At 45.5% G+C, this 27608-nt stretch overlaps 1 protein-coding gene across 2 annotated transcripts in view; it reads right to left on the reverse strand.

The window, feature by feature from the left end:
• Positions 1-27608, reverse strand: part of SLAIN1 (SLAIN motif family member 1) — a 118986-nt gene that overhangs the window by 48802 nt on the left and 42576 nt on the right. For both annotated transcript variants that reach the window (XM_069758071.1, XM_069758072.1), the window contains 3 exons: positions 26368-26517; positions 25814-26167; positions 23785-23937 (listed from right to left, as the gene is read on the reverse strand). In XM_069758071.1, the coding sequence (XP_069614172.1) occupies positions 23785-23937; positions 25814-26167; positions 26368-26517 (657 nt within the window). The remainder of the gene's footprint in view (positions 1-23784; positions 23938-25813; positions 26168-26367; positions 26518-27608) is intronic.

The following is a 27608-nucleotide window of genomic DNA, read 5'->3' on the forward strand; positions in this document are numbered from 1 at the left end:
CCTGGACTCAGCGCGGGTAACCGGCAGGCTTCGTTGTTCAAAATCAGCGCTTTTAGGACCTGAGAATCACGTCCCGGCTTCTGATTGGTCGCGGGCCGCCCATGTGACCGCCACGCGACCAATCACAAGCCGCGACGTCACCGCAAGCTATTAACGCGCTCATTTTTAAAAATGAGCGCGTTAATGGCTTTCAAAGACGTAGCGGCTTGTGATTGGTCGCGTGGCCGCGACCAATCACAAGCCGCGATGTCACCGCAAGCTATTAACGCGCTCATTTTTAAAAATGAGCGCGTTAATGGCTTTCAAAGACGTAGCGGGTTGTGATTGGTCGCGGCCGCGACCAATCACAAGCCGCGACGTCACCGCAAGCTATTAGCGCGCTCATTTCTAAAAATGAGCGCGTTAATGGCTTTCAAAGACGTAGCGGGTTGTGATTGGTCGCGGCCGCGACCAATCACAAGCCGGGACGTCACCGCAAGCTATTAACGCGCTCATTTTTAAAAATGAGCGCGTTAATGGCTTTCAAAGACGTAGCGGCTTGTGATTGGTCGCGTGGCCGCGACCAATCACAAGCCGCGACGTCACCGCAAGCTATTAACGCGCTCATTTTTAAAAATGAGCGCGTTAATGGCTTTCAAAGACGTAGCGGGTTGTGATTGGTCACGGCCAATCACAAGCCGCGACGTCACCGCAAGCTATTAACGCGCTCATTTTTAAAAATGAGCGCGTTAATGGCTTTCAAAGACGTAGCGGCTTGTGATTGGTCGCGTGGCCGCGACCAATCACAAGCCGCGACGTCACCGCAAGCTATTAACGCGCTCATTTTTAAAAATGAGCGCGTTAATAGCTTGCGGTGACGTCGCGGCTTGTGATTGGTCGCGTGGCGGTCACATGGGCGGCCCGCGACCAATCAGAAGCCGGGACGTGATTCTCAGGTCCTAAAAGCGCTGATTTTGAACAAAGAAGCCTGCCGGTTACCCGCGCTGAGTTCAGGGGCCGCCGGAGAGGTAAATATATCAATATTTTTTATTTTAATTCTTTATTTTACACATCCCTATGGATCCCAGGGCCTGAAGGAGAGTTTCCTCTCCTTCAGACCCTGGGAACCATGAGAATACCTTCCGATACTTGATGTCCCATTGACTTGTATTGGTATCGGATATCGGTATCGGCGATATCCGATATTTTTCGGGTATCGGCCGATACTATCAGATACCGATACTTTCAAGTATCGGACGGTATCGCTCAACACTAGCAGACACTGTTAGTAGGCCCCAAACCAACTAGTACGCCAAATGCAGTTGTTCCATTTAACCACTATTTAACAAGAGCCTGAAGATAGAAGCTCAGGAAAGGCAACCTGGAGAACACCTTGGAGTGGAAGACACAGTCTCTACACCCCATACCCAATTTGTAGGCCTAATGCAGTGTAGTTTCCAACAACTACTAAACGAGAGCATTAAGATTGAAGCAATGGAGAGGAAACCTGGGGAACACCTTGGAGTGTAACACACCGTCTCTCTACACCCCATACCCAATTTGTAGGCCTAATGCAGTGTAGTTTCCAACAACTACTAAAACGAGAGCATTAAGATTGAAGCAATGGCGAGGAAACCTGGGGAACACCTTGGAGTGGAACACACCGTCTCTACACCCCATACCCAATTTGTAGGCCTAATGCAGTGTAGTTTCCAACAACTACTAAACGAGAGCATTAAGATCGAAGCAATGTGGACGAAACCTGGGGAACACCTTGGAGTGTAACACACCGTCTCTCTACACCCCATACCCAATTTGTAGGCCTAATGCAGTGTAGTTTCCAACAACTACTAAACGAGAGCATTAAGATTGAAGCAATGGAGAGGAAACCTGGGGAACACCTTGGAGTGGAACACACCGTCTCTACACCCCATACCCAATTTGTAGGCCTAATGCAGTGTAGTTTTCTACAACTACTAAACGAGAGTCGGAAGACCGAAGCAATGTGGACGAAACCTGGGGAACACCTTGGAGTGTAACACACCGTCTCTCTACACACCATACCTAATTTGTAGGCCTAATGCAGTGTAGTTTTCTACAACTACTAAACGAGAGTCGGAAGACCGAAGCAATGGAGAGGAAACCTGGGGAACACCTTGGAGTGGAACACACCGTCTCTCTACAACCCTGACCCAATTTGTAGGCCTAATGCAGTGTAGTTTCCAACAACTACTAAACGAGAGCATTAAGATTGAAGCAATGGAGAGGAAACCTGGGGAACACCTTGGAGTGGAACACACCGTCTCTACACCCCATACCCAATTTGTAGGCCTAATGCTGTGTAGTTTCCAACAACTACTAAACAAGAGCATTAAGATCGAAGCAATGTGGACGAAACCTGGGGAACACCTTGGAGTGTAACACACCGTCTCTCTACACCCCATACCCAATTTGTAGGCCTAATGCAGTTTAGTTTCCAACAACTACTAAACGAGAGCATTAAGATTGAAGCAATGGAGAGGAAACCTGGGGAACACCTTGGAGTGGAACACACCGTCTCTACACCCCATACCCAATTTGTAGGCCTAATGCAGTGTAGTTTCCAACAACTACTAAACGAGAGCATTAAGATTGAAGCAATGGAGAGGAAACCTGGGGAACACCTTGGAGTGGAACACACCGTCTCTACACCCCATACCCAATTTGTAGGCCTAATGCAGTGTAGTTTCCAACAACTACTAAACGAGAGCATTAAGATTGAAGCAATGGAGAGGAAACCTGGGGAACACCTTGGAGTGGAACACACCGTCTCTACACCCCATACCCAATTTGTAGGCCTAATGCAGTGTAGTTTTCTACAACTACTAAACGAGAGTCGGAAGACCGAAGCAATGTGGACGAAACCTGGGGAACACCTTGGAGTGTAACACACCGTCTCTCTACACACCATACCTAATTTGTAGGCCTAATGCAGTGTAGTTTTCTACAACTACTAAACGAGAGTCGGAAGACCGAAGCAATGGAGAGGAAACCTGGGGAACACCTTGGAGTGGAACACACCGTCTCTCTACAACCCTGACCCAACTTGTAGGCCTAATGCAGTGTAGTTTCCAACAACTACTAAACGAGAGCATTAAGATTGAAGCAATGGAGAGGAAACCTGGGGAACACCTTGGAGTGGAACACACCGTCTCTACACCCCATACCCAATTTGTAGGCCTTATGCAGTGTAGTTTTCACCAACTACTAAACGAGAGTAGGAAGATCGAAGCAATGTGGACGAAACCTGGGGCACACCTTGTTGCGGCAGACACCGTTAGTAGGCCCTACCAAAGTTGTAGCCCCAATGCAGTTTTAAAATTCCTAGAGGCTGAAAACAAGACTATTGACGCTCAGCTTTTTTCAAAGGAACACAGCTGAATTGAGTGGCGCAGACAGACACAGGTAGTAGGCCTTAAACCAGAAATGTGGCTCAATGCAGCTTAAAAAAGGTTACAGGGGTACACAGGCAGCATTGCTCTGGGCAGTGGAGGACAATTTCAATAGTGGACTGCAGACAGACTTTGTACGCCTACTATTAAAAAAAGGATGCTCTATGCAATTAAAAATAAGTTCCAGGGGTACACGGGCAGCTGTGGTCTGGTCAGTGGAGGAGTAGTAGAAAGAACGGGCCGCAGACAGGCTTCGAAGGCCTAACATAAAAAGATATTGGGCTGTAGGCACTTTAACATTGGTTCCAGGGGTACACGGGCAGCAGTGGTCTGGTCAGTGTAGGAGTAGTAGAAAGAACGGGCCGCAGACAGGCTTCGAAGGCCTAACATAATAAAATTGGGCTGGCTGTAGGCAATTTAAAATTGGTTCCAGGGGTACACGGGCAGCAGTGCTCTGGTCAGTGGAGGCCTAGTGGAAGGAGGGACCGCAGACAGGCTTCGAAGGCCTAACATAATAAAATTGGACAGGCTGTAGGCACTTTATGATTGGTTCCAGGGGTACACGGGCAGCAGTGGTCTGGTCAGTGGAGGCCTAGTGGAAGGAGGGACCGCAGACGGGCTTCGAAGGCCTAACATAATAAAATTGGACGGGCTGTAGGCACTTTATAATTGGTTCCAGGGGTACACGGGCAGCAGTAGACAGGTCAGTGTAGTAGTAGTTGAAAGAACGGGCCGCAGACAGGCTTCGAAGGCCTAACATAATTAAATTGGACAGGCTGTAGGCACTTTATAATTGGTTCCAGGAGTACACGGGCAGCAGTAGAAAGGTCAGTGGAGGCCTAGTGGAAGGAGGGACCGCAGACAAGCTTCGAAGGCCTAACATAATAAATTGGGCTGGCTGTAGGCAATTTAAAATTGGTTCCAGGGGTACACAGGCAATTTAAAATTGGTTCCAGGGGTACACGGGCAGCAGTACACAGGTCAGTGGAGGCCTAGTGGAAGGAGGGACCGCAGACAGGCTTCGAAGGCCTAACATAATAAAATTGGACAGGCTGTAGGCACTTTATAATTGGTTCCAGGAGTACACGGGCAGCAGTAGACAGGTCAGTGGAGGCCTAGTGGAAGGAGGGACCGCAGACAGGCTTCGAAGGCCTAACATAATAAAATTGGACAGGCTGTAGGCACTTTATAATTGGTTCCAGGGGTACACGGGCAGCAGTAGACAGGTCAGTGGAGGCCTAGTGGAAGGAGGGACCGCAGACAGGCTTCGAAGGCCTAACATAATAAAATTGGACAGGCTGTAGGCACTTTATAATTGGTTCCAGGGGTACACGGGCAGCAGTAGACAGGTCAGTGGAGGCCTAGTGGAAGGAGGGACCGCAGACAGGCTTCGAAGGCCTAACATAATTAAATTGGACAGGCTGTAGGCACTTTATAATTGGTTCCAGGAGTACACGGGCAGCAGTAGACAGGTCAGTGGAGGTCTAGTGGAAGGAGGGACCGCAGACAGGCTTCGAAGGCCTAACATAATAAATTGGGCTGGCTGTAGGCAATTTAAAATTGATTCCAGGGGTACACGGGCAGCAGTGGTCTGGTCAGCGGAGGCCGATTGTAATGAGTGTCTGCCAGTTAGTAGTCCAAAACAATAAATAAATGTGAATGTCTCGCATTAAAACAAAACGAAAACACTAAAGGGTGCAATCATTAGGTACAGGGGTGAGATCCTCTGCGTAGTTTCAGACCTACTAATTTAGCGCAAAGTATTTACTGTGGTAAATAGAGGACACTGCCCCTGACTATGTTAAGTACCATCATACATGTCAACACAATGGTATTGTCAGTGGCAGGAATGGAAGGATGTCAGCGCATAGACTAAACATTGGTGGAAGTGTGAGAGATAACTGTGGAAGTGGTAGAGCAATGTTTGACCTGGGGGTGGGTGAACTCTCTTGTGGCCGGCGGTACAGACCCAGGGCCCCTCATGTTACAACAGTGTGTCTGACGTTGGGTGCGCACCACCACCGCCAGAGACACTTTATTGTACTATGAGGGACCCAGTGGCAGTGCCGTCGACCAAAAGCGGGCACACCCACCTCTTCAGACAAACAGCACTCTCATGGGTGCTTGCGCCATGTCGCGATACCACGGCCCCGTGTGGGGAGTTTGGCCATTTAGGGAGGTGTAAACATGTCGTATGCTGGACAATCAGCTGCAGCAAATTAGACATTAGAAAAGTAATTCACAGTAGTCCACAGGCAAGAGGAAAGCTAGGTGTCGGCCGGGCAAGGTGGGGCAAAAGAGTTCGAAATCCAGTTGTGGTTCATTTTAATGAATGTTAGATCATCAACATTTTGGGTAGCCAGACGAGTCCTTTTTTTGGTTAATATTGAACCTGCAGCACTGAATACTCTTTCTGATAGGACACTAGCTGCCGGGCAAGCAAGCTCCTGCAATGCATATTCTGCCAATTCTGGCCAGGTGTCTAATTTTGATGCCCAGTAATCAAATGGGAATGACGGTTGAGGGAGAACATCGATAAGGGATGAAAAATAGTTTGTAACCATACTGGACAAATGTTGTCTCCTGTCACTTTCAATTGATGCAGCAGTACCTGTCCTGTCTGCGGTCATAGCAAAATCACTCCACAACCTGGTCAGAAAACCCCTCTGTCCAACGCCACTTCTGATGTGTGCACCCCTAACACTCCTGGTCTGCTGCCCCCTGGAGCTCGTGTGAGAACGATCACGTGCGCTGTACGCTGGGAATGCCTGAAGCAAACGGTCAACAAGAGTTGATTGTTTTGTTGCTAATATTAGTTCCAAGTTCTCATGTGGCATAATATTTTGCAATTTGCCTTTATAGCGAGGATCAAGGAGGCAGGCCAACCAGTAATCGTCATCGTTCATCATTTTAGTAATGTGTGTGTCCCTTTTGAGGATACGCAAGGCATAATCCGCCATGTGGGCCAAAGTTCCAGTTGTCAAATCTGCGGTTGTGATTGGTTGAGGGGCAGTTTCAGGCAAATCTACGTCACTTGTGTCCCTCAAAAAACCAGAACCCGGCCTTGCCACGCAACCAATTTCCAGTGCCCCCGGGAAAGCTTCCTCATTAAAAATATACTCATCCCCATCATCCTCCTCGTCCTCCACCTCCTCTTCGCCCGCTACCTCGTCCTGTACACTGCCCTGACCAGACAATGGCTGACTGTCATCAAGGCTTTCCTCTTCCTCTGGTGCAGACGCCTGATCCTTTATGTGCGTCAAACTTTGCATCAGCAGACACATTAGGGGGATGCTCATGCTTATTATGGTGTTGTCTGCACTAACCAGCCGTGTGCATTCCTCAAAACACTGAAGGACTTGACACATGTCTTGTATCTTCGACCACTGCACACCTGACAACTCCATGTCTGCCATCCTACTGCCTGCCCGTGTATGTGTATCCTCCCACAAAAACATAACAGCCCACCTCTGTTGGCACAGTCTCTGAAGCATGTGCAGTGTTGAGTTCCACCTTGTTGCAACGTCTATGATTAGGCGATGCTGGGGAAGGTTCAAAGACCGCTGATAGGTCTGCATACGGCTGGAGTGTACAGGTGAACGGCGGATATGTGAGCAAAGTCCACGCACTTTGAGGAGCAGGTCGGAGAACCCAGGATAAGTTTTCAATAAGCACTGCACCACCAGGTTTAAGGTGTGAGCCAGCAAGGAATGTGTTTCAGTTGGGAAAGGGAGATGGCAGCCATGAAATTCCTTCCGTTATCACTCACTACCTTGCCTGCCTCAAGATCTACTGTGCCCAGCCACGACTGCATTTCTTGCTGCAAGAACTCGGACAGAACTTCCGCGGTGTGTCTGTTGTCGCCCAAACACTTCATAGCCAATACAGCCTGCTGACGCTTGCCAGTAGCTGGCCCACAATGGGACAACTGGTGTGCAACAGTGTCAGCTGCCGATGGAGTGGTTGGCCGACTGCGGTCTGTGGAAGAGCTCTCGCTTCTGCTGGAGGACGAGGAGGAGGAGGAGGAGGGGGTGCGATCGCCTACAGCCAACTGTTTCCTAGACCGTGGGCTAGGCACAACTGTCCCGAAATTGATGTCCCCTGTGGACCCTGCATATACCACATTCACCCAGTGTGCCGTGATGGACACGTAACGTCCCTGGCCATGCCTACTGGTCCATGCATCTGTAGTCAGGTGCACCTTTGTACTCACAGATTGCCTGAGTGCATGGACGATGCACTGTTTAACATGCTGGTGCAGGGCTGGGATGGCTTTTCTGGAAAAAAAGTGTCGACTGGGTAGCTCGTAGCGTGGTTCAGCGTACTCCATCAGGGCTTTGAAAGCTTCGCTTTCAACTAACCGGTAGGGCATCATCTCTAACGAGATTAGTCTAGCTATGTGGGCGTTAAAACCCTGTGTACGCGGATGCGAGGATAAGTACTTCCTTTTTCTAACCAGAGTCTCATGTAGGGTGAGCTGGACTGGAGAGCTGGAGATCGTGGAACTAGCGGGTGTGCCGGTGGACATGGCAGACTGAGAGACGGTTGGAGACGGTATTGTTTCCGCCGGTGCCCTAGATGCAATATTTCCTCCTACAAAACTGGTGATTCCCTGACCCTGACTGCTTTTGGCTGGCAAAGAAACCTGCACAGATACTGCCGGTAGTGCGGAAAATGGTGGCCTTACAGTGACGGAAGGTATGTTGCGTTGCTGACTAGCTTCATTGGCCGAGGGTGCTACAACCTTAAGGGATGTTTGGTAGTTAGTCCAGGCTTGAAAATGCATGGTGGTTAAATGTCTATGCATGCAACTTGTATTGAGACTTTTCAGATTCTGACCTCTGCTTAAGCTAGTTGAACATTTTTGACAGATGACTTTGCGCTGATCAATTGGATGTTGTTTTAAAAAATGCCAGACTGCACTCTTCCTAGCATCGGATCCCTTTTCAGGGATTGCAGACTGAGCTTTAACCGGATGGCCACGCTGTCCTCCAACAGGTTTTGGCTTTGCCACGCGTTTTGGGCCAGATACGGGCCCGGCAGATGGAACCTGTTGCGATGTTGATGCCTGCTGCGGCCCCTCCTCCACCTCCGCTTCTGAACTACTGCCGCCTGCACCCTGTTTCCTTAATGGCTGCCAATCGGGGTCAACAACTGGGTTATCTATTACCTCCTCTTCTAGCTCGTGTGCAACTTCGTCTGTGTCACCGTGTCGGTCGGTGGTATAGCGTTCGTGACGGGGCAACATAGTCTCATCAGGGTCTGATTGTGGATCAGTACCCTGAGAGGGCAATGTTGTGGTCTGAGTCAAAGGACCAGCATAGTAGTCTGGCTGTGGCTGTGCATCAGTGCACTCCATGTCAGAATCTACTTGTAATGGGCATGGCCTGTTAACTGTTTCACTTTCTAAGCCAGGGACGGTATGTGTAAAGAGCTCCATGGAGTAACTCGTTGTGTCGCCTGCTGCATCCTTCTCTCTTGTTGTTGTTTTTGCTGAAGAGGACAAGGAAGCGACTTGTCCCTGACCGTGAACATCCACAAGCGACGCGCTGCTTTTACATTTACCAGTTTCAGAAGAGGAGGCAAAAGAGCTAGAGGCTGAGTCTGCAAGGTAAGCCAAAACTTACTGTTGCTGCTCCGGCTTTAAAAGCGGTTTTCCTACTCCCAGAAAAGAGAGCGTTCGAGGCCTTGTGTAGCCAGACGACGAACCTGGCTCCACAGCTCCAGACTTAGGTGGAATATTTTTTTTCCCACGACCACCTGATGCTCCACTACCATCATTACCAGCTGACTATGAACGCCCACGGCCACGACCTCTTGCACCAGACTTCCTCATTGTTTTAAAAACTTAACCAAAGTAACTTTATTTGTTGCTGTCAAACAACTTACACGGTGAGCTATAACTTCAGTATGATTTCAATATCCCTTTACAGGTTGGTGAGACCACAAGGAAAATCAGGCACAATGTTACACACTCTGTTTTCTGTGGCACCAAATCACAGAGATGCCACACACGCAGGACTGTCACTCAAGCACAAATGTCAATATTAATCTCCCACTGATTTTTTTTTTTTTTTTTTTTTTCAGGGAGACTTTAGAAACAAAATAAAATAAAATGATTTTTTCAGGAAGAATTTAGAAACCAAATAAAAAAAAAAAATAGGCTTTCTATGGCCCACTGAGTGAGAGATGGCACACACAGGAGTCAGGAGTGGCACACAAGCCCAGAGGCCAATATTTATCTCCCACTGATTGATTTATTGATTTTTTCAGGTAGAATTTAGAACCTAAATCAAGCACAAAAATAAAAAGGCTTTCTATGGCCCACAATTTGAGAGAGAGAGAGATGGCACACCCAGGAGTCGAGACTGGCACACAAGCAGAAAGGGCAATATTAATCTCCCACTGTTTTTTTTGTTTTTTTTCAGGGAGACTTTAGAAACAAAATAAAATAAAATGATTTTTTCAGGGAGAATTTAGAAACCAAATTAAAAAAACAAAAACAAAAGGCTTTCTATGGCCCACTGAGTGAGAGATGGCACACACAGGGATGGCACTCTAGCAGAAATGCCAATCTTAATCTCCCACAAAAAAAAAAAAAAACAGGGACTGTCCTACAATTACTATCTCCCTGCACTAATCTCAGCCAGGTATGGCAGGGAGCAATAAGGAGTGGACTGATGCACAAATTAAATAAAAAGTGTGGACAAACAAAAAGATAGCTGTGCAGAAAGGAAGGAACAAGAGGATTTGTGCTTTGAAAAAAGCAGTTGGTTTGCACAGCGGCGTACACACAGCAATGCACCTATCAGGGAGCCTTCTAGGGCAGCCCAATGAGCTACAGCGCTGAGAAAAAAAAAATGTAGCTTCCACTGTCCCTGCACACCGAAGGTGGTGTTGGACAGTGGAAATCGCTACAGCACAAGCGGTTTGGTGGTTAATGGACCCTGCCTAACGCTATCCCTGCTTCTGACGAAGCGGCAGCAACCTCTCCCTAAGCTCAGATCAGCAGCAGTAAGATGGCGGTCGGCGGGAACGCCCCTTTATAGCCCCTGTGACGCCGCAGACAGCAAGCCAATCACTGCAATGCCCATCTCTAAGATGGTGGGGACCAGGACCTATGTCATCACGCTGCCCACACTCTGCGTTTACCTTCATTGGCTGAGAAATGGCGCTTTTCGCGTCATTGAAACGCGACTTTGGCGCGAAAGTCGCGTACCGCATGGCCGACCCCGCACAAGGGTCGGATCGGGTTTCATGAAACCCGACTTTGCCAAAAGTCGGCGACTTTTGAAAATGAACGACCCGTTTCGCTCAACCCTAGTCTCAAGGACCTCTATGGTTACCATTCTGATGCATCGCTGACCCCCGATCATGTAACGGGGGTCAGCGATGCGCTCATTTCCAGCCCGGATGGCCAGAAGCGCCGGTTAAATGCCGCTGTCAGCCGCTGTCTTTTTCTCAACTTTCAGGATACATCGGGGGCTTATCTACAGCATTCCAGAATTCTGTAGATAAGCCCCTGATGCTGGTGGGCTTAGCTCATCTTTGATTTTGGGGGTGACAGGTTCCCTTTAATGACCAGGCCAATTTTTACAATTCTGACCACTGTCCCTTTATGAGGTTATAACTCTGGAACGCTTCAACGAATGATCCAATGATTATGCCATTGTTTTCTCGTGACATATTGTACTTCACGTTAGTGGTAAAATTTCCTCGATATTACTTGTGTTTATTTGTGAAAAAAATGGAAATTTGGCGAAAATTTTGCAATTTTCCAACTTTGAATTTTCATGTCCATAAATCACAGAGCTATGCCACAGAAAATACTTAAAAAATATCATTTTCCACATGTTTTCTTTACATCAGCACAATTTTGTAACCCAATTTTTTTTTTTTTTAAGGAAGTTATAAGGGTTAAAAGTTGACTAGCAATTTTTCATTTTTACAACACCATTTTTTTTAGGGACCACATCACATTTGAAGTCACTTTGAGGGGTCTATATGATAGAAAATACCCAAGTGTGACACCATTCTAAAAACTGCATCCCTCAAGGTGCTCAAAGCCACATTCAAGAAGTTTATTAACCCTTCAGGTGCTTCACAGGAATTTTTGGAATGTTTAAAAAAAGAAAATGAACATTTAAAGGGAACCTATCACCCCGCTTTTTCAGTAGGAGATAAAAATACCGTTAAATAGGGCCTGAGCTGTGCTTTACAATAGGGTATTTTTTGTCCCCTGATTCCTCACCTATGCTGCCGAAATACCTTACAAAAGTGGCCTTTTTCGCCTGTCAATCAGGCTGGTCAGGTCGGATGGGCATGGTCACAGCGCTGTTTCTCCCCCACATCTTGCTTATGTTCCCGTTGGTGGCGTAGTGCTTCTCGCATGCGCAAGTGCCGAATGCACTGCGCAGCTGTAGAAAAAGAGCGCGCTCGCCGGTATTCAGCGGTTTCTCGGTGGGCGCGGCCATCTTCCTGAGGCCGCGCGTGCGCAGATGGAGTCTCCTGCTTCCCGGGGCTTCAGGAAAATGGCCGCGGGATGCCGCGCGTGCGCAGATGGACATCGCGGCTTCCATTTTCCTGAAGCCGAGATTCAAACTACGTAGATACCCCATACGTGGGGGGAACCACTGGGCGCATGGCAGAGCTTGGAAGGGAAGGAGCGCCATTTGACTTTTCAATACAAAATTGGCTGCAGTTGAGACAGGACGCCATGTCGCGATTGGAGAGCCCCTGATGTGCCTAAACAGTGGAAACCCCCCACAAATGACACCATTTTGGAAAGTAGACTCCCTAATGAACTTATCTAGATGGGGGTTCAAAGTGCTCACCACACAATTGCTTCACAGAAGTTAATAATGTAGAGCCATAAAAATAAAAAATCATATTTTTTCATAAAAATGATATTTTCGCCCCTAATTTTTTATTTTCCCAAGGGTAGCAGGAGCAATTGCTCCACAAAAGTTGTTGTACAATTTATCCTGAGTTCGCTGATACCCCATATTTGGGGGGGGGGGGACGACCGTTTGTGCGCATGGCAGAGCTCAAAAGGGAAGGAGCGGCGTTTGGAATGCAGACTTAGATGGAATGGTCTGCGGGTGTCACGTTGCGTTTGCAGAGCCCCTGATGTACCTAAACAGTAGAAACCCCCCACAAGTGACCCCATATTGGAAACTAGACCCCCCAAGGAACTTATCTAGATGTGTTATGAGAACTTTGAACCCCCAAGTGTTTCACTACAGTTTGTAACTCAGAGCCATGAAAGTAAATCTTTTTATTTCCACAAAAATGAATTCTAGCCCCAAGTTTTGTATTTTTCCAAGGGTAAAGGAGAAATTGTACCGCAAAAGTTGTTGCCCAATTTGTCCTGAGTACACTGATACCCCATATGTGGGGGTAAACCACTGTTTGGGTGCATGGCAGAGCTTGGAAGGGAAGGAGCATCGTTTTACTTTTTCAACGCAGAATTGGCTGGAATTGAGATCGGACGCCATGTCGCGTTTGGAGAGCCCCTGATGTGCCTTAACAGTGGAAACCCCCCAATTATAACTCCAATCCTAACCCAAACACACCCCTAACCCATAATCCCAACCCTAAGTATAACCCTAACCACACCCCTAACGTGAACACGCCCCTAACCTGAACACACCCTTAAACCTACCATATTTTTCGGACTGTAAGACGCACCGGACCATAAGACACACCCACAAATTTAGTGAAGAAAAAGAGAAAAAAATATTTTTTATGTTAAATGGGGGTCTGTCTTATAATACCAGTGTCCGTCTTACAAATCATATGTCCCTCATCCTGGTATCTATATAACCCCCATCCTTGTGCTGGCACATGCCCCCCTGTGCTGCTGTCAGGCACATGCCCCCCTGTGCTGCTGGCAAGCACATGCCCCCCTGGTCACAATATGTCCCCTTGCGCTGCTGGCAGGGACATGCCCCCCCAGTCACAATATGCCCCCCAGTGCTGCTGGCAGACACATGCCCCCCTGTGCTGCTGGCAGACACATGCTCCCCCTGTGCTGCTGGCAGGCACATGCCCCCCTGTGCTGCTGGAAGACACATGCCTCCCTGTGCTGCTGGAAGACAAGTGATAAAATAGCAAACACTTAACTCACCTTCAGATGATGGCTCACAGCTCCTTGGTTGTGCTTCCTGTTTCCCAGGGATCGGATCATGTGACCTGGGCACACAGTGATGTCATCACTGTGCTGTGCCAATCACATGATCAGATGTCAGCACAGACACAGGAAGCACAACAAAGGAGCTGTGAGCACGGAGCCATCATCAGAAGGTGAGTTAAGTGTTTGTTATTTTATCATGTGCCTGCCAGCAGCACAGGGGGGCATGTGCCTGCCAGCAGCACAGGGGGGTATATAACAGTGACGGGGCCATATCCATGATGGGAGGGGGGGAGATGCAGGCACATGTAATATTCACTGCTCCCCTGTGACTCAACTCCGGCAGCTTCAGCACCGGAGGTGATGGACAGCAGGTGCAGTGAATATTACATGAGGCTAATGAGCGTGAGCACAGGACCTCCTGCTGTCTCTGCAGCAGGCAGCCAGCCCACTCCAGCCCCATGACACCACTCCAGAGCTGCTCCCCCTCCTCTACAGCACAGCACACAGATTCAGATTATAAGACACCCCCCCCACTTTCCCCAAAACTTTGGGGGAACAAAAATGTTTCTTGTAGTCAGAAAAATATGGTAATCTGTTGTGAATTCTGCTTTTGGGTTCCCTCCAGTGGTTGTAGGTGGGAATACAGTTGTCTTTGAGTCGCAGTCCTGGCCAGGTGTATCTGCTGATTGTAGTTCTGACTGGGATATTTAGGTGTGCAGGTTTCATTAGTCCTTGCCAGTTGTCCATGGTTCTGGGAGGTTTTGGATCTTTGTCTGGTTCCTCCAGCCTTGCTGCCATTTCAGCAAAGATAAGTGTCTGGTTTTTTGATTCTGTGGCACACATGCTGTGTGCTTAATTAATTCTGTGCTATTCATTTGTTTTCTCTTGTCCAGCTTAGATTGAGTTAGTGTTTTTCTCTGTCTTGCTGGATTCTCTGGAGTTGCAGATATACGCTCCACATCTTTAGTTAGATGGTGGAGTTTTTTGTATTTTCTGCTGTGGATATTTCTGGAAGGGTTTTAATACTGACCACTTAGTATTCTATCCTATCCTTTCCTATTTTAGCTAGAGTGGCCTCTTTTGCTAAATCCTGTTTCCTGCCTGCGTGTGTCTTTTCCTCTACTACTCACAGTCAATATTTGTGGGGGGCTGCCTATCCTTTGGGGTTCTGCTCTGAGGCAAGGTAGTATTCCTATTTTCATGCTTTGCAAAAAAGAAAAAAAAGAGCATGAACCGCACATCCCAAAATCATACGTTGATCTAAAGCCGCTAGGCAAAAATTAATATAACTGAATATGAGGTTTTCAGTTTAACATTCTGATCAGACTGTATGAAGCCCACTGCCCCTTCACGGCAAACCTCGTAGTGGGTCCTATCGCCCTAACGGAGCGGAGCCGTGCGGCGCCCACCGCCACAGCGGCCATGCACCAGCAGGGCGGACGGCCTGTTGCCCCACGGCACCCATGCTGCAAGACTGAGTCCCCAAGACTCCAGACCGCGCCGCCCCACCAGCACAAAGCCACGGCAACAATGGCCGCCACACAGCACCAACAACAAAATGAAAGGAGAACTTAAACTCACCTTCCTCCAGCTCTTCAGTGAGAGCCAAAATGGGCTAGACCCCTTACTTTGCAGTCTCCTGCTAAGGCGATAGCGATAGGACCCACTACGAGGTTTGCCGTGAAGGGGCAGAGGGCTTCATACAGTCTGATCAGAATGTTAAACTGAAAACCTCATATTCAGTTATATTAATTGTTGCCTAGCGGCTTTAGATCAACGTATGATTTTGGGATGTGCGGTTCATGGTCTTTTTTTTTTTTTTTTTGCAAAGCAGTATTCCTATTTTCATCTATAGGGGTATTTAGTCCTCCGACTGTGTCGAGGTGTCTAGGATTTGTTAGGCACACCCCACGGCTACTTCTAGTTGCGGTGATAAGTTCAGGATTTGCGGTCAGTATAGTTTCCACCAACTCCAGAGAAAGTTCCATGCGGCTCCAAGGTCACCGCATCATAACAGTAGTCCCAACCATAACCTTAAAGGGAACCTGTCACCCCCTCCCCAGGCGTTTGAAACTAAAAGAGCCACCTTGTGCAGCAGTAATGCTGCATTCAGACAAGGTGGCTCTTAGCTATTGGTGCTGTAACTGCAGAAATAATCCATTTTGTAATTTGTCCTAAATACCTTTCTTCAGTCCTGGAGGCAGTCCTTCCCCCCCCTGCTGCAGACGCTACACAGCAATCACTCAAGTCTTCTTGGTGCCAGGCGCCGCCTCCTCAGCGCTGTTTTGAAATCAGCCGGCACCTGCGCTCTTTTGTCATGCCTTGGGCAGACGCAGTGAGCGCTGCCCGTCCTTTGTCCTCATATGCAGTCTAGCTGACTGCGCCTGTGCGGCCGCCCTGCCTGTGAATCCCAGACCCGCAGTGTCTTCTGATTTATTCACAATGCGGGGCTGGGATTCACAGGCAGGACGGCCGCACAGGCGCAGTCAGCTAGACTGCATACGAGGACAGAGGACGGGCAGCGCTCACTGCGCCTGCCCAAGGCATGACAAAAGAGCGACTATGTGTGGTGATGTGGTGGGGGGCGGGATTATGTGAGGTAATGGGCGGTATTGTGTGTGGTGATGTGGTGAGGGTGGGATTGTGTGTGGTAATGTGGTGGGGGCAGGATAATCTGTGGTGATGTGGTGGGGGGGCAAGATTATGTGTGGTGATGTGGGCGGGCGGGATTGTGTGTGGTAATGTGGTGGGGGCGGGATAATCTGTGGTGATGTGGTGGGGGGGCAAGATTATGTGTGGTGATGTGGGGGGGCGGGATTGTGTGTGGTAATGGGGTGGGGGGCAGGATTGTGTGTGGTAATGGGGTGGGGGCGGGATTATGTGTGGTGATGTGGTGGGGCGGAGCTACTCTGCAGGGGGTGGGATTAGCGAGTAATCACGATGCATATATATATATATATATATATATATATATATATATATATATATACATATACATATATATATATATATATATATATATATATATATATATATATATACACATATACATATATATATATATATATACATATATATATATACATATATATATATATATATATATATATATATATATATATATATATATATATATATATATATATATATATATACACATATATATATACACACACACATTTCAATAAAAGTCAAGGTTTATTCACAAATCCCTTAAATTGGGTGTATTTAGCCTTTAGACAATCTGTTAGGATGAATTTTTATCCCTAAAGGGTTTTGTAGACACTTAGGGTTTTAGAGGAATGTTAGTGAACAAATAATACTGTTGTGCTCAAAAGTTTTTGCTTTTTTGGCATAATTTTTGCTTTTTTGGCCTTTTTTTCTGAGAATATGAATGATGACCCCAAAACTTTTTCTCCTCTCATGGTTAGTGGTTGGGTTAAGCCATTTATTGTGAAAATACTGTGTTTTCTCTTTTTAATTCATAATGACAACCCAAAACATCCAAATGACCCTGATAAAAAGTTTACATACCCTGGTGACTTTGGCCTGATATCATGCACATAAGTTGACACAAATGGGTTTGAATGGCTACTAAAGGTAACATCCTCACCTGTGACCTGTTTGCTTGTAATCAGGGTGTGTGCATAAAACATAAGCGAGTTTCTGGGATCAAGACAGACTCTTGCATCTTTCATCCAGCCACTGACGTTTCTGGATTGTGAGTCATGGGAAAGCAAAAGAACTGTCAAAGGATCTATGGGAAAAGGTAGTTGAACTATATAAAACAGCAAAGGGATGCAAAAAGATATCCAAGGAACTGATAATGCCAATTAGCAGTGTTCAAACTGTGATTAACAAATGGAAAATCAGGGGCTCTAAAAACAAAACCATGGTCAGGTAGACCAACAAAAATGTTTTCCACAACTGCCAGGAAAATTGTTCAGGATGATAAGAAAAACCCACAAATAACATCAGCTGAAATACTGGACTCACTGAAAACTAGCGGTTTGGCGGATTCAAGATACACAATAAGGAGGCACTTGAAGAAAAATGGGCTGCATGGTCGAGTCGCCAGAAGAAAGCTATTACTGAGCAAATGCCACAAAGTGATTCTCCTACAATACGCAAAACAGCACAGGGACAAGCCTAAAAACTTCTGAAACAAGGTAATTTGGAGTGAGACCAAAATTGAACTTTTTGACCACAACCATACACATTACATTTGAAGAGAGGTCAACAAGGCCTATGATGAAAGGAACACCATTCTTACTGTAAAGCACAGAGGTGGATCGCTGATGTTATGGGGATGTGTGAACTATAAAGGCACAGGACACTTGGATAAAGTTGAAGGAAAGATGAATCCTGCAAGTTATCAGCAAAGACTGGAGGAAAATTTGCACTAATTAGCCTGGAAGCTGTGCATGGGACGTACTTGAATGTTCCAACATGACAATGATCCAAAACACAAGGCCAAGTCGACCTGTCATTGACTACAGCAGAACAAAGTGAAGGTTCTCGAGTGGCCATCTCAGTCTTCTGACCTCAATATCATTGAGCCACTCTGGGGAGATCTCAAGTGAGCAGTTCATGCTAGACAGCCCAGGAATTTACAGTAACTGGAGGCTTTTTGCCAAGAAGAGTGGGCAGCTTTACAATCTGAGAAAATAAAGAACCTCATCCACAACTACCACAAAAGACTTCAAGCTGTCATTGAGGTTAGAGGGGGCAAAACACGGTATTAAGAAATGGGGTATGTGAACTTTTGAAAAGAGTCATTTGGATGTTTTGGGTTGTCATTAGGATATAAAAAGAGAAAACACAGTAGTTTGACAATAAATGGCTTCACCCAACTACTAACCATGAGTTGAGAAAAAGTTTTGGGGTTATCTTTCATATTCTCTGAAAAAAGGCCAAGAAAGCAAACATTCTGGCGGGGTTTGTAAACTTTTGAGCACAACTGTAAATAAAAATGTACCCCCGTACACAGAATTGTGTATGGGTAAGAAATGTATCCAATACAAACTGTCACAGAGCTGTGCAATGGCATCAGTGTGCCAAGCCGAGGTGGCGCCTTTCCTTTTATAATCCCTGTTGAGGTCACATGGCCAGCCAATCACAGTTAATGCTACAACCAAGATGGCTACAGCATTACAGTGATGCATAGGCAATCCCCGCATGCTTATTGGCTGTGTAACAGATGCCAAAAATGCAGGGCGGGGATTCGAGGTTTTACATTATTTGGATGTTCAGCCATTCTGCTGTAGTTTAAAACCACAGATCACTGCAGATAGCGCATGTGAGCTTTATACCAGACCACCCGGATACTCATGGCTATGCCCTATTGGGAAATTTTGAGACCTTTCCTTCAACCAAGCAGCTTCCCCACCCTATCATCACAGCTGGTCTTAGCAAGGTTTGAGAAAGACCCAGGGCAGGTATAAATGTTACCTAAACCTAAGCTATCATAATATTCAGAATCATCGAGCAGATTACTATTCACTGTGGTGAAAGAATATATGTAATAAAAACAAACAAAAATCTTATGAGTGCGGCTGATTACTATTCTCTGAAAAAAGGCCCCAAGAAAGCAAAAATTATGCCATGCCATGTGGGTCTGAATAAAACCACATTTTTTTCATCTGAAAACCTATGGAGTACTGCCTTCCTTTTTGGGCATGTGCTGGATGCTGTGCTGAGGAGGCTTATGCACCCACTTATTGGTATAATATAAATATATACAGTCATGGCCAAAAGTATTGACACCGCTGCAATTCTGTCAGATAATACTCATTTTTTTCCTGAAAATGATTGCAAACACAAATTATTTGCCATTATTACCTTCATTTAATTTGTCTTAAATGAAAAAAAACAAAAAGAATTGTCCTAAAGCCAAATTGGATATAATTCCACACCAAACATAAAAAAGGGGGTGGACAAAAGCATTGGCACTGTTCGAAAAATCATGTGATGCTTCTCTAATTTGTGTAATTAACAACACCTGTAACTTACCTGTGGCACCTAACAAGTGTTGGCAATAACTAAATCACACTTGCAGCCAGTTGACATGGATTAAAGTTGACTCAACCTCTGTCCTGTGTCCTTGTGTGCACCACATTGAGCATGGAGAAAAGAAAGAAGACCAAAGAACTGTCTGAGGACTTGAGAAACCAAATTGTGAGGAAGCATGAGCAATCTCAAGGCTACAAGTCCATCTCCAAAGACCTGAATGTTCCTGTGTATACCGTGTGCAGTGTCATCAAGAAGTTTAAAGCCCATGGCACTGTGGTTAACCTCCCTAGATGTGGACTGAAAAGAAAAATTGACAAGAGATTTCAACGCAAGATTGTGTGGATGTTGGATAAAGAACCTCGACTAACATCCAAACAAGTTCAAGCTGCCCTGCAGTCCGAGGGTACAACAGTGCCAACCCGTACTGTCCGTCGGTATCTGAATGAAAAGGGACTGTATGGTAGGAGACCCAGGAAGACCCCACTTCTTACCCCGAGAAATAAAAAAGCTAGGCTGGAGTTTGCCAAAACTTACCTGAAAAAGCCTAAAACGTTTTGGAAGAATGTTCTCTGGTCAGATGAGACAAAAGTAGAGCTTTTTGGGCAAAGGCATCAATGTAGAGTTTACAGGAGAAAAAAAGAGGCATTCAAAGAAAAGAACACGGTCCCTGCAGTCAAACATGGCGGAGGTTCCCTGATGTTTTTTGGTTGCTTTGCTGCCTCTGGCACTGGACTGCTTGACCGTGTGCATGGCAATATGAAGTTTGAAGACTACCATCAAATATTGCAGCATAATGTAGGGCCCAGTGTGAGAAAGCTGGGTCTCCCTCAGAGGTCATGGGTCTTCCAGCAGGACAATGACCCAAAACACTTCAAAAAGCACTAGAAAATGGTTTGAGAGAAAGCACTGGAGACTTCTAAGGTGGCCAGCAATGAGTTCAGACCTGAATCCCATAGAACACCTGTGGAGAGATCTAAAAATGGCAGTTTGGAGAAGGCACCCTTCAAATATCAGGGACCTGGAGCAGTTTGCCAAAGAAGAATGGTCTAAAATTCCAGCAGAGCATTGTAAAAAACTCATTGATTGTTACCGGAAGCGGTTGGTCACAGTTATTTTGGCTAAAGGTTGTGCAACCAAGTATTAGGCTGAGGGTGCCAATACTTTTGTCTGGCCCATTTTTGGAGTTTTGTGTGAAATGATCAATGTTTTGCTTCATTCTCTTTTGTGTTTTTTCATTTAAGACAAATTAAATTTAGATAATACCAAATAATTTGTGTTTGCAATCATTTTCAGGAAGAAAATGAGTATTATCTGATAGAATTGCAGGGGTGTCAATACTTTTGACCATGACTGTATATACCTCAGGTCCGTCACTGCCAGGATCCCCCAATAACACCAGAACGGTATGCTGCCAGCTCCCCGTTAGCTATAAGCTCGGTCCGTTAACAAGCTTATATCGGGTCAGAAAACAACCCCAGGTAGCGTTTAAGTACTAGCCGGATTCATGGAACTGGGAAATCGGGATTCGAGGTAAAAGAGCAGCCCAAAATTACTTGATATTGTAATTGCCGAAAGGCACACTAGATAATACAAACATATACAGAGTAATATACAGAAATTACAGCCAGAAGTATAAAGGTAGGGTACAGGTATGGAATTGCAGATAGCTGTATGTGTCAAATTACTGTTCCTTATAGCATGTGGGACCCAGGGAAGCTCTCGAGTGTATAGGTACTTTTTTAGTTTCTGGTCCGTCTCTATACGTGACGTGATGCGGCTTCCATGGCAGAACAATGACACTGGCTAAAGGTGGGTGGCTAGCTTTTAACCCCTAGTTCGCCCCCTCCCATATTTCTCACCGCCCCTCTGGGTTGGACTGAAATCTCCTCCTTTGACCTCCTAGCTGAAATAATTCCCAATATTTAGGATGGGTCATAACTTCCTAGTGGTAGGTCCAAATGTGATGACTGACTTCTCAACAGGTTCGCTGGGGCTGGACCGATATGGGGAGTCCAAACTTGGGTTGGCTAGGTGGTTCAGGAGAGACAGTCTCGATAGCTCGATATCTGGGACAGCTAGAGAATGATGAGACCCAGGTGTGTGTGGAGTGGTCCCAGGATTCTGGCAGTATATTGGACTCAACCCTGAGATGCATGGTACTCTCAAAATTCATCTCCATGTGCCGGTGCCCAAATGTCTACACCTTCCATTGATAAATGATTGATATTGCCCGCCTTGCACAAAAGACAGTAGGGGGTCACAGCTCTGCTCCTCCTCGCCTTAATTAACACGTGGCCTCTAATTCTCTGGACATATGGCATGTTTCTGTTCTTTTGGCAATTTGTGTACTTATCCCATGGGTGTGGGGCTACAGTTCCAGGGGCAGAAGGATATCTCTGGATAATATATTGGGCCTGAATTAATTAGTCTAAAATGGAGTCTTCCTCGTCCCTCACACGCGCCAACTAATTTACCCAATTGTACTCTTCAACAATAAAAGCAAGACTTCATTGAGCAACTGAAAGTATAAATTGGACCTATCAGCAGTGGAAAACATTGCATAGTAAAATTAATCCAGATTTTTGTTGCTGATGGGAGGGTCAGACATTGGCACAAGCAGCGTGAATCAATGAAACCTGCCAGATGTTGACAAGGCTGTTAAAAGTGCAGTAAAATGTTTTCTAAGGCCTCTTTCACACTTCAGTCTTTTGGCGTCAGTTTGAATCCGCTGTTTTATCAAATAGAGGATCCGCCTTTTTTTTTGGCAGATCCGCTATTTTCCCATAGACTTGCATTAGCGACGGATTGTGGCGGATGGTCGTCCGTTCCATCCGCCATGTGACGGATCCTTTGAAATTTGGCGGATGTCATCTAGACATTGACGGACATTGCAACGTTTTTTGTCTGCGCCGAAATGGCGGTTCATGACGGATCCGTCGCGTCCGCCATTTCCTAGAATGGCTGTCTATGGGCAACGGATCCATCGTGACCGTCATTTGGCGGATCCATCACCCCAATCCGCTTTTTCAATTGAGCATGCTCCAAAAAGTTGATACTTTTCCCAGATACACGGATGCGTCAAAAGAACGGATCCGTTAGAACCGTTTTCTCAACAATTGTGACGGATCCATCACGATGTCGGAACAGACTGACGCCAAACAACTGAAGTGTGAAAGAAGCCTTAACAGACCCTGGGTCCTCATGATACCTTTGGATGGGAATTTGGAAATAGGACTTAGCTAGCCTTGTTCACCTCTTCATAGCAACTGTTTATTCTAGAAGGACACTTTCAGCAGGACATGCACCATGCAACAAAGGTCATATAGTAATGGATTAGATCTTGGAACATAAGATGAAGAGCTTTTGGTGCATTTTTTTGATGCTGCAGATTTTCTGAAACATTTCTGCACCTATTTGAATTAGGTTAATTGCGTTTTCTTACTGTGTTTATGAGTGCATTTTTTAAACAAACCTTTTTTAATCATACTTTTGATGCTGCGGTTTTGTCTCTTGTTGGTGTGTCCTGCTTTAAATAAAGCTGCTTTTTCTAAACTTCCTCGTATTTGGCTTTGACAAACCTTAATCTATGTAATTAGGTGCGGATTACATGCGTATTTAAGAGAAACTGGCATAGTGAGGATTTGAAACATGCACAACAGGTGAATTTATGCTGCGTTAGAAATCTAATGCCTACTGTGCTTTCTATAACTCTCGTCCAATTTGCAGGAATTGTAATTCGCTGCTTTTTTGACGCAGCAAGAATATGGAGCATCAAAATTGCACCAAAAGCTCATTGTGGGAACGTAGCCTTGTAGTCCCCAAATCCTATTTCTACAGAACATCTTGGGCAAGGTTATTGGGCTGTCCAGAGCATGTCAGTACCTCCTTATAATCTGCGGCATCTCCTAGAAGCAATAATGTCTACTTTGACCAATATTCTTGCAGAACAATTTAAAAAAAAATCAATTAGTAAAATCAATGCCATGAAGAATTGATGTGTTTCTGAAGACCAACAGAGGTCCAAAAACACTTGATTGCCGTTTCTACTCTAATGGCCAGTGCATACTGTATATTACTTTTTTTAGGTATCACTGGAGTAAAATGTTAAATGAGTACTTCTAACTCAGTTTGTGACCACATGTGGACGAATTTCAGAAAAGAATGGCTGAAATGGGGATACCACTTCAATATTAATTACATATAGGATACACAGGAGAAGATACTTACTACTTGACTGCAATCTCGATAATCCATTTGCAGCCCCATGCAGATTAGAATCAAAACTTTGGCTATTGCGTACAGTAACTGGAGATACCACAGTGGTTGTTGTGGTGGTGCTGGACATTCGAGCCAGATTGGGCATACTTCTACGCAATTTGTCTAGCAGCAAACAGAAAAAAAATTAGAAGATAATTAACATACAACAAAAATAACTAATTCATAAAAGTATTCACTGTGATATATTAGAACCAGGGACGTCATAACTGCAACCAGTTATTGGCTGCAATGGTCAAATGTTAAAATGTTAGAAGATTGCTGGGGTTGGGTAATCAGAACAAAAGTGTAGACTTGGCAGTACCTAAAAATAGAAATATGAAGAGCATTATTAATTTTATACCATTTTATTACCGTCACAATTGCCAAGTACATTGTAGAGAACAAGTGCTGTATATGCAGTGATAGGAAGAGTTAACGATGTTTCCTCCTCCAGACCCAGCAGTCATGTGAGGAGTAGATGTAGGGAGGGCTCTGCTATGTAGACAGGAGACTATATGTCCACTAGAACTGGGGTCAACATATCATTCCCAGTTACAAAGGAGATCATATTACATTTTGAAATACAACCCCAAAAGGTTTGTATAACCTTATGGGGTGGGGGGGAGGGGGGTAAAATGTGTAAAATAAATAAAAGAAAAAAGTTTTTGATCAAATCTAAATGATCTAAATGTCTGCTTAGGCCAGGAAGCACAAGTATGCAGAGAACCCTACCTTGAACCCTTAAAGGGGTTGTCCAGGCTTAAGACAAAATATGCAGCAAACTGCTAAATTGTGACTCCCAATGGTGCACATGCTGTCATGATTTCCCCTATATTCCCAGTGGGAGCAGGCGGGTCATGTGCCAACTTTACTCTTTCAGCTTCTCAAAATATAAGTTGTAACGATACAGCATTTAATCTTAATTATCCAGACATCCATTTTCAGTAAGCCAGGAGGCATAGATTTATCTTTATGTTGACTCTTCTTATAGGTTGAATTAATATTTGGAATGATGGCTTGTTAGTTGTGAACTATAAAAAGGGGATATGCCTCTGTAACAAGACAGCTAAGACATCCAAGAGATCCAAAGAACCAGAGACTCTTTACAAAACCACAGACAAGAACACTCTACAGGATAGCTGCCAGATCATGGCTCCATCACGAGGGACACAGATTTGACATTCTACAGGATGTCAGCTTAGGGGACCATGGCATGGGCTGAAAGACTACAGATCTGCTCTACTGACCATCCCTGAACCCATGAATACATTAGAAGTAGTCAGAATTTGGACCCACCGGTCACCTGAGCCCCATGGTTGCTTTTGGGAAAGCCAGGATTGCGACCCCCGCCCCCGAGTCACTTGGCTTCATGGAGATATTCAGAGAAGCCAGGTTGTGACCCTCCGCTGACCTGGCCTTGTACCTCAATGAACTGTCAGATTGTCTGTACCTCCTCTCTGTGCGTGCCACAGCTGGAGGTAGTCGGCCCTGGAAGCTATGAAGTCACAGCTGCTCTTATGCGAGTCAGCGGAAGGGTGAGACTCTGTAATTTGCACCACCTTGGGTATTTTGCTGGGACTGTTCTATGTGTTTTTTGCCTGTTTTGCGATTTAATAAAGTATTGCCACAGTGTTTTACCCTCACCCTGTGTTGTCTGAGAAGTATTATGGCCATGGTAAAACTAGTGCGGGCGTTTGGTGGGATGAGTCCTGACCCATGCGGTTTCAGGCTAGCGGACTCCAGCACCCGCTGACCCGTCTTCACATAAGTGAATTGAAAGAAGCTGGACACATCTAGAACGTGACCGCAAGTATGCAATAGCAGATTCAGCAGTCTGCAGTCACAGAGTGACTGCAAATTTTCCTGCCAAGTCTTGACAACCCTTTAAATTGAGTAACTGAATGACCCAATGACACTGCAACATAGGCTCAATATTTGGATTTGAGGATTAAAATAGAAAATATATAGATGGATGTATATATACTGTGACAATCTTTACCTGCACTCATTCTAATTTGTGGTTGCTCTGGGGTCTGAACTTGAGAAGAAAAACTATATTGCTGATAACCGTTAGAATTCAGGAACTGGGAACTGGGACTTCTCCTGCATTCCCGAATACTAGAGAAAGTCTGCGAGTGAGAAATGCCTCGTTGGAGAGGAGAACATCGACTCAGTCTTGGTTGAGGAGGTGGTAATAGATCAAACTCTTCATCATCGTCATCAACGCTGTAACGGTCAGATTCTTGATCACTACTGGCACATGACATTTTCTTTCCAGAAAACAAAGAAAGGCTAGAGCGATGTCTTGACACTGAACTACAAGTGGAGGTAGATGCAAAATCTTGCCTAAGGCCTGCAACAAAAGTAAGCCCCATTAAGATAGGAAGCCTGAATATATGTACAAGTTATAATTTATATGAATTATACTTACACTGCAAAACATTACATTTTAATACCACCAACCAAAATACTATTAGTCTTTTACTGACTTTGATATGTATGAAAGAAAATACTAAATATCTGCAAGTAGACCACAAAGCTGAACTGCCTTACTTTCTTCTTGTAAGCGAGCCATGATCTGTACATCAGTGAGATCCTGTAGTTTGTAACCCATACTAATTGAATCATCTTCTAGCTCGGATGTGCTGAGTTCACTATCAATTGAAGATTGGGGGCTCAAGGGGGAAGTCTTCATATTGTAACCTGAAAAACAAGAAAATTATTCCATTCATGCAATAAAAATTAACACATTACCACCATACTAGACTGCAACAAAAATGATAGGAAAATGGCAAAAAAGATAAATGGACTGAAAACTGTACTTGTCCCAGTTTTTATTACCATCCTTAAAGGCCTCCAACTAAGTCAGGACAGGAAGATCACAGCAGCCAAAAACCAACAGGACATTTTATAACATTCATTCAAAGCATCAGAGATTAAAGGGAATCTGTTACCCCAAAATTGGCCTATAAGCTGCGGCCACCGGCATCAGGGGCTGATCTACAGCATTCTGTAATGCTGTAGATCAGCCACCGATGTAACCTGCAAGATAAGAAAAAAAAACTAGATTATTCACACCCAGGGGCGGTCCCGTGCGGTCCGGTCCGATGGGCATCACGGTCCGGGTCCAGCGCCTGCCATCTTCATACGATGATGTCCTCTTCTTTGCTGCCTCCGTGGCTCCTGCGCAGGCGTACTTTGTCTGCCCTGTTGAAGGCAGCGTAAAGTACTGCAGTGCGCAGGTGCTGGGCCTCTCTGACCTTTCCCGACGCCTGCGCACTGCAGCACTTTGCTCTGCCCTCAAAAGGCAGGCAGCAGAGAAGAGGACATCATCGTATGAAAATGGAGAAGCGCTGGACACGGACCGCGATGCCCATCGGACCGGACCGCCCCTGGGTGAGTATAATCCAACTTGTTTTTCTTATCTTTCAGGTAACATCGGGGGCTTATCTACAGCATTACAGAATGCTGTAGATAAGCCCCTGATGCCGGTAGCCTTAGCTTATAGGCCAATTTTGTGGTGACAGATTACCTTTAAGTTATTCAGTCATCGCCTCACATTTTCTGCACTCATTCAAAATGGACATTGGTAAAAGAAGCAGATTTTTAATTTATCATGTGATCTCCAAATTAACCTCTCCTGAAAAGGGTTTAGTAATAATAAAGCTAAAATCTCAGGGCAACCACCAGCACTATTAGTTACATCTGACTTGGGCCTTCAAAATATAGAACACAACTTTGTGGTTGCAATACATGCTTTTTTAAATTTTTTTAAGAACATTTCACTATATTTT

This window comes from Ranitomeya imitator, chromosome 3 (genome assembly GCF_032444005.1).
Source record: "Ranitomeya imitator isolate aRanImi1 chromosome 3, aRanImi1.pri, whole genome shotgun sequence".
NCBI classification, from domain to species: Eukaryota; Metazoa; Chordata; class Amphibia; order Anura; family Dendrobatidae; genus Ranitomeya; species Ranitomeya imitator.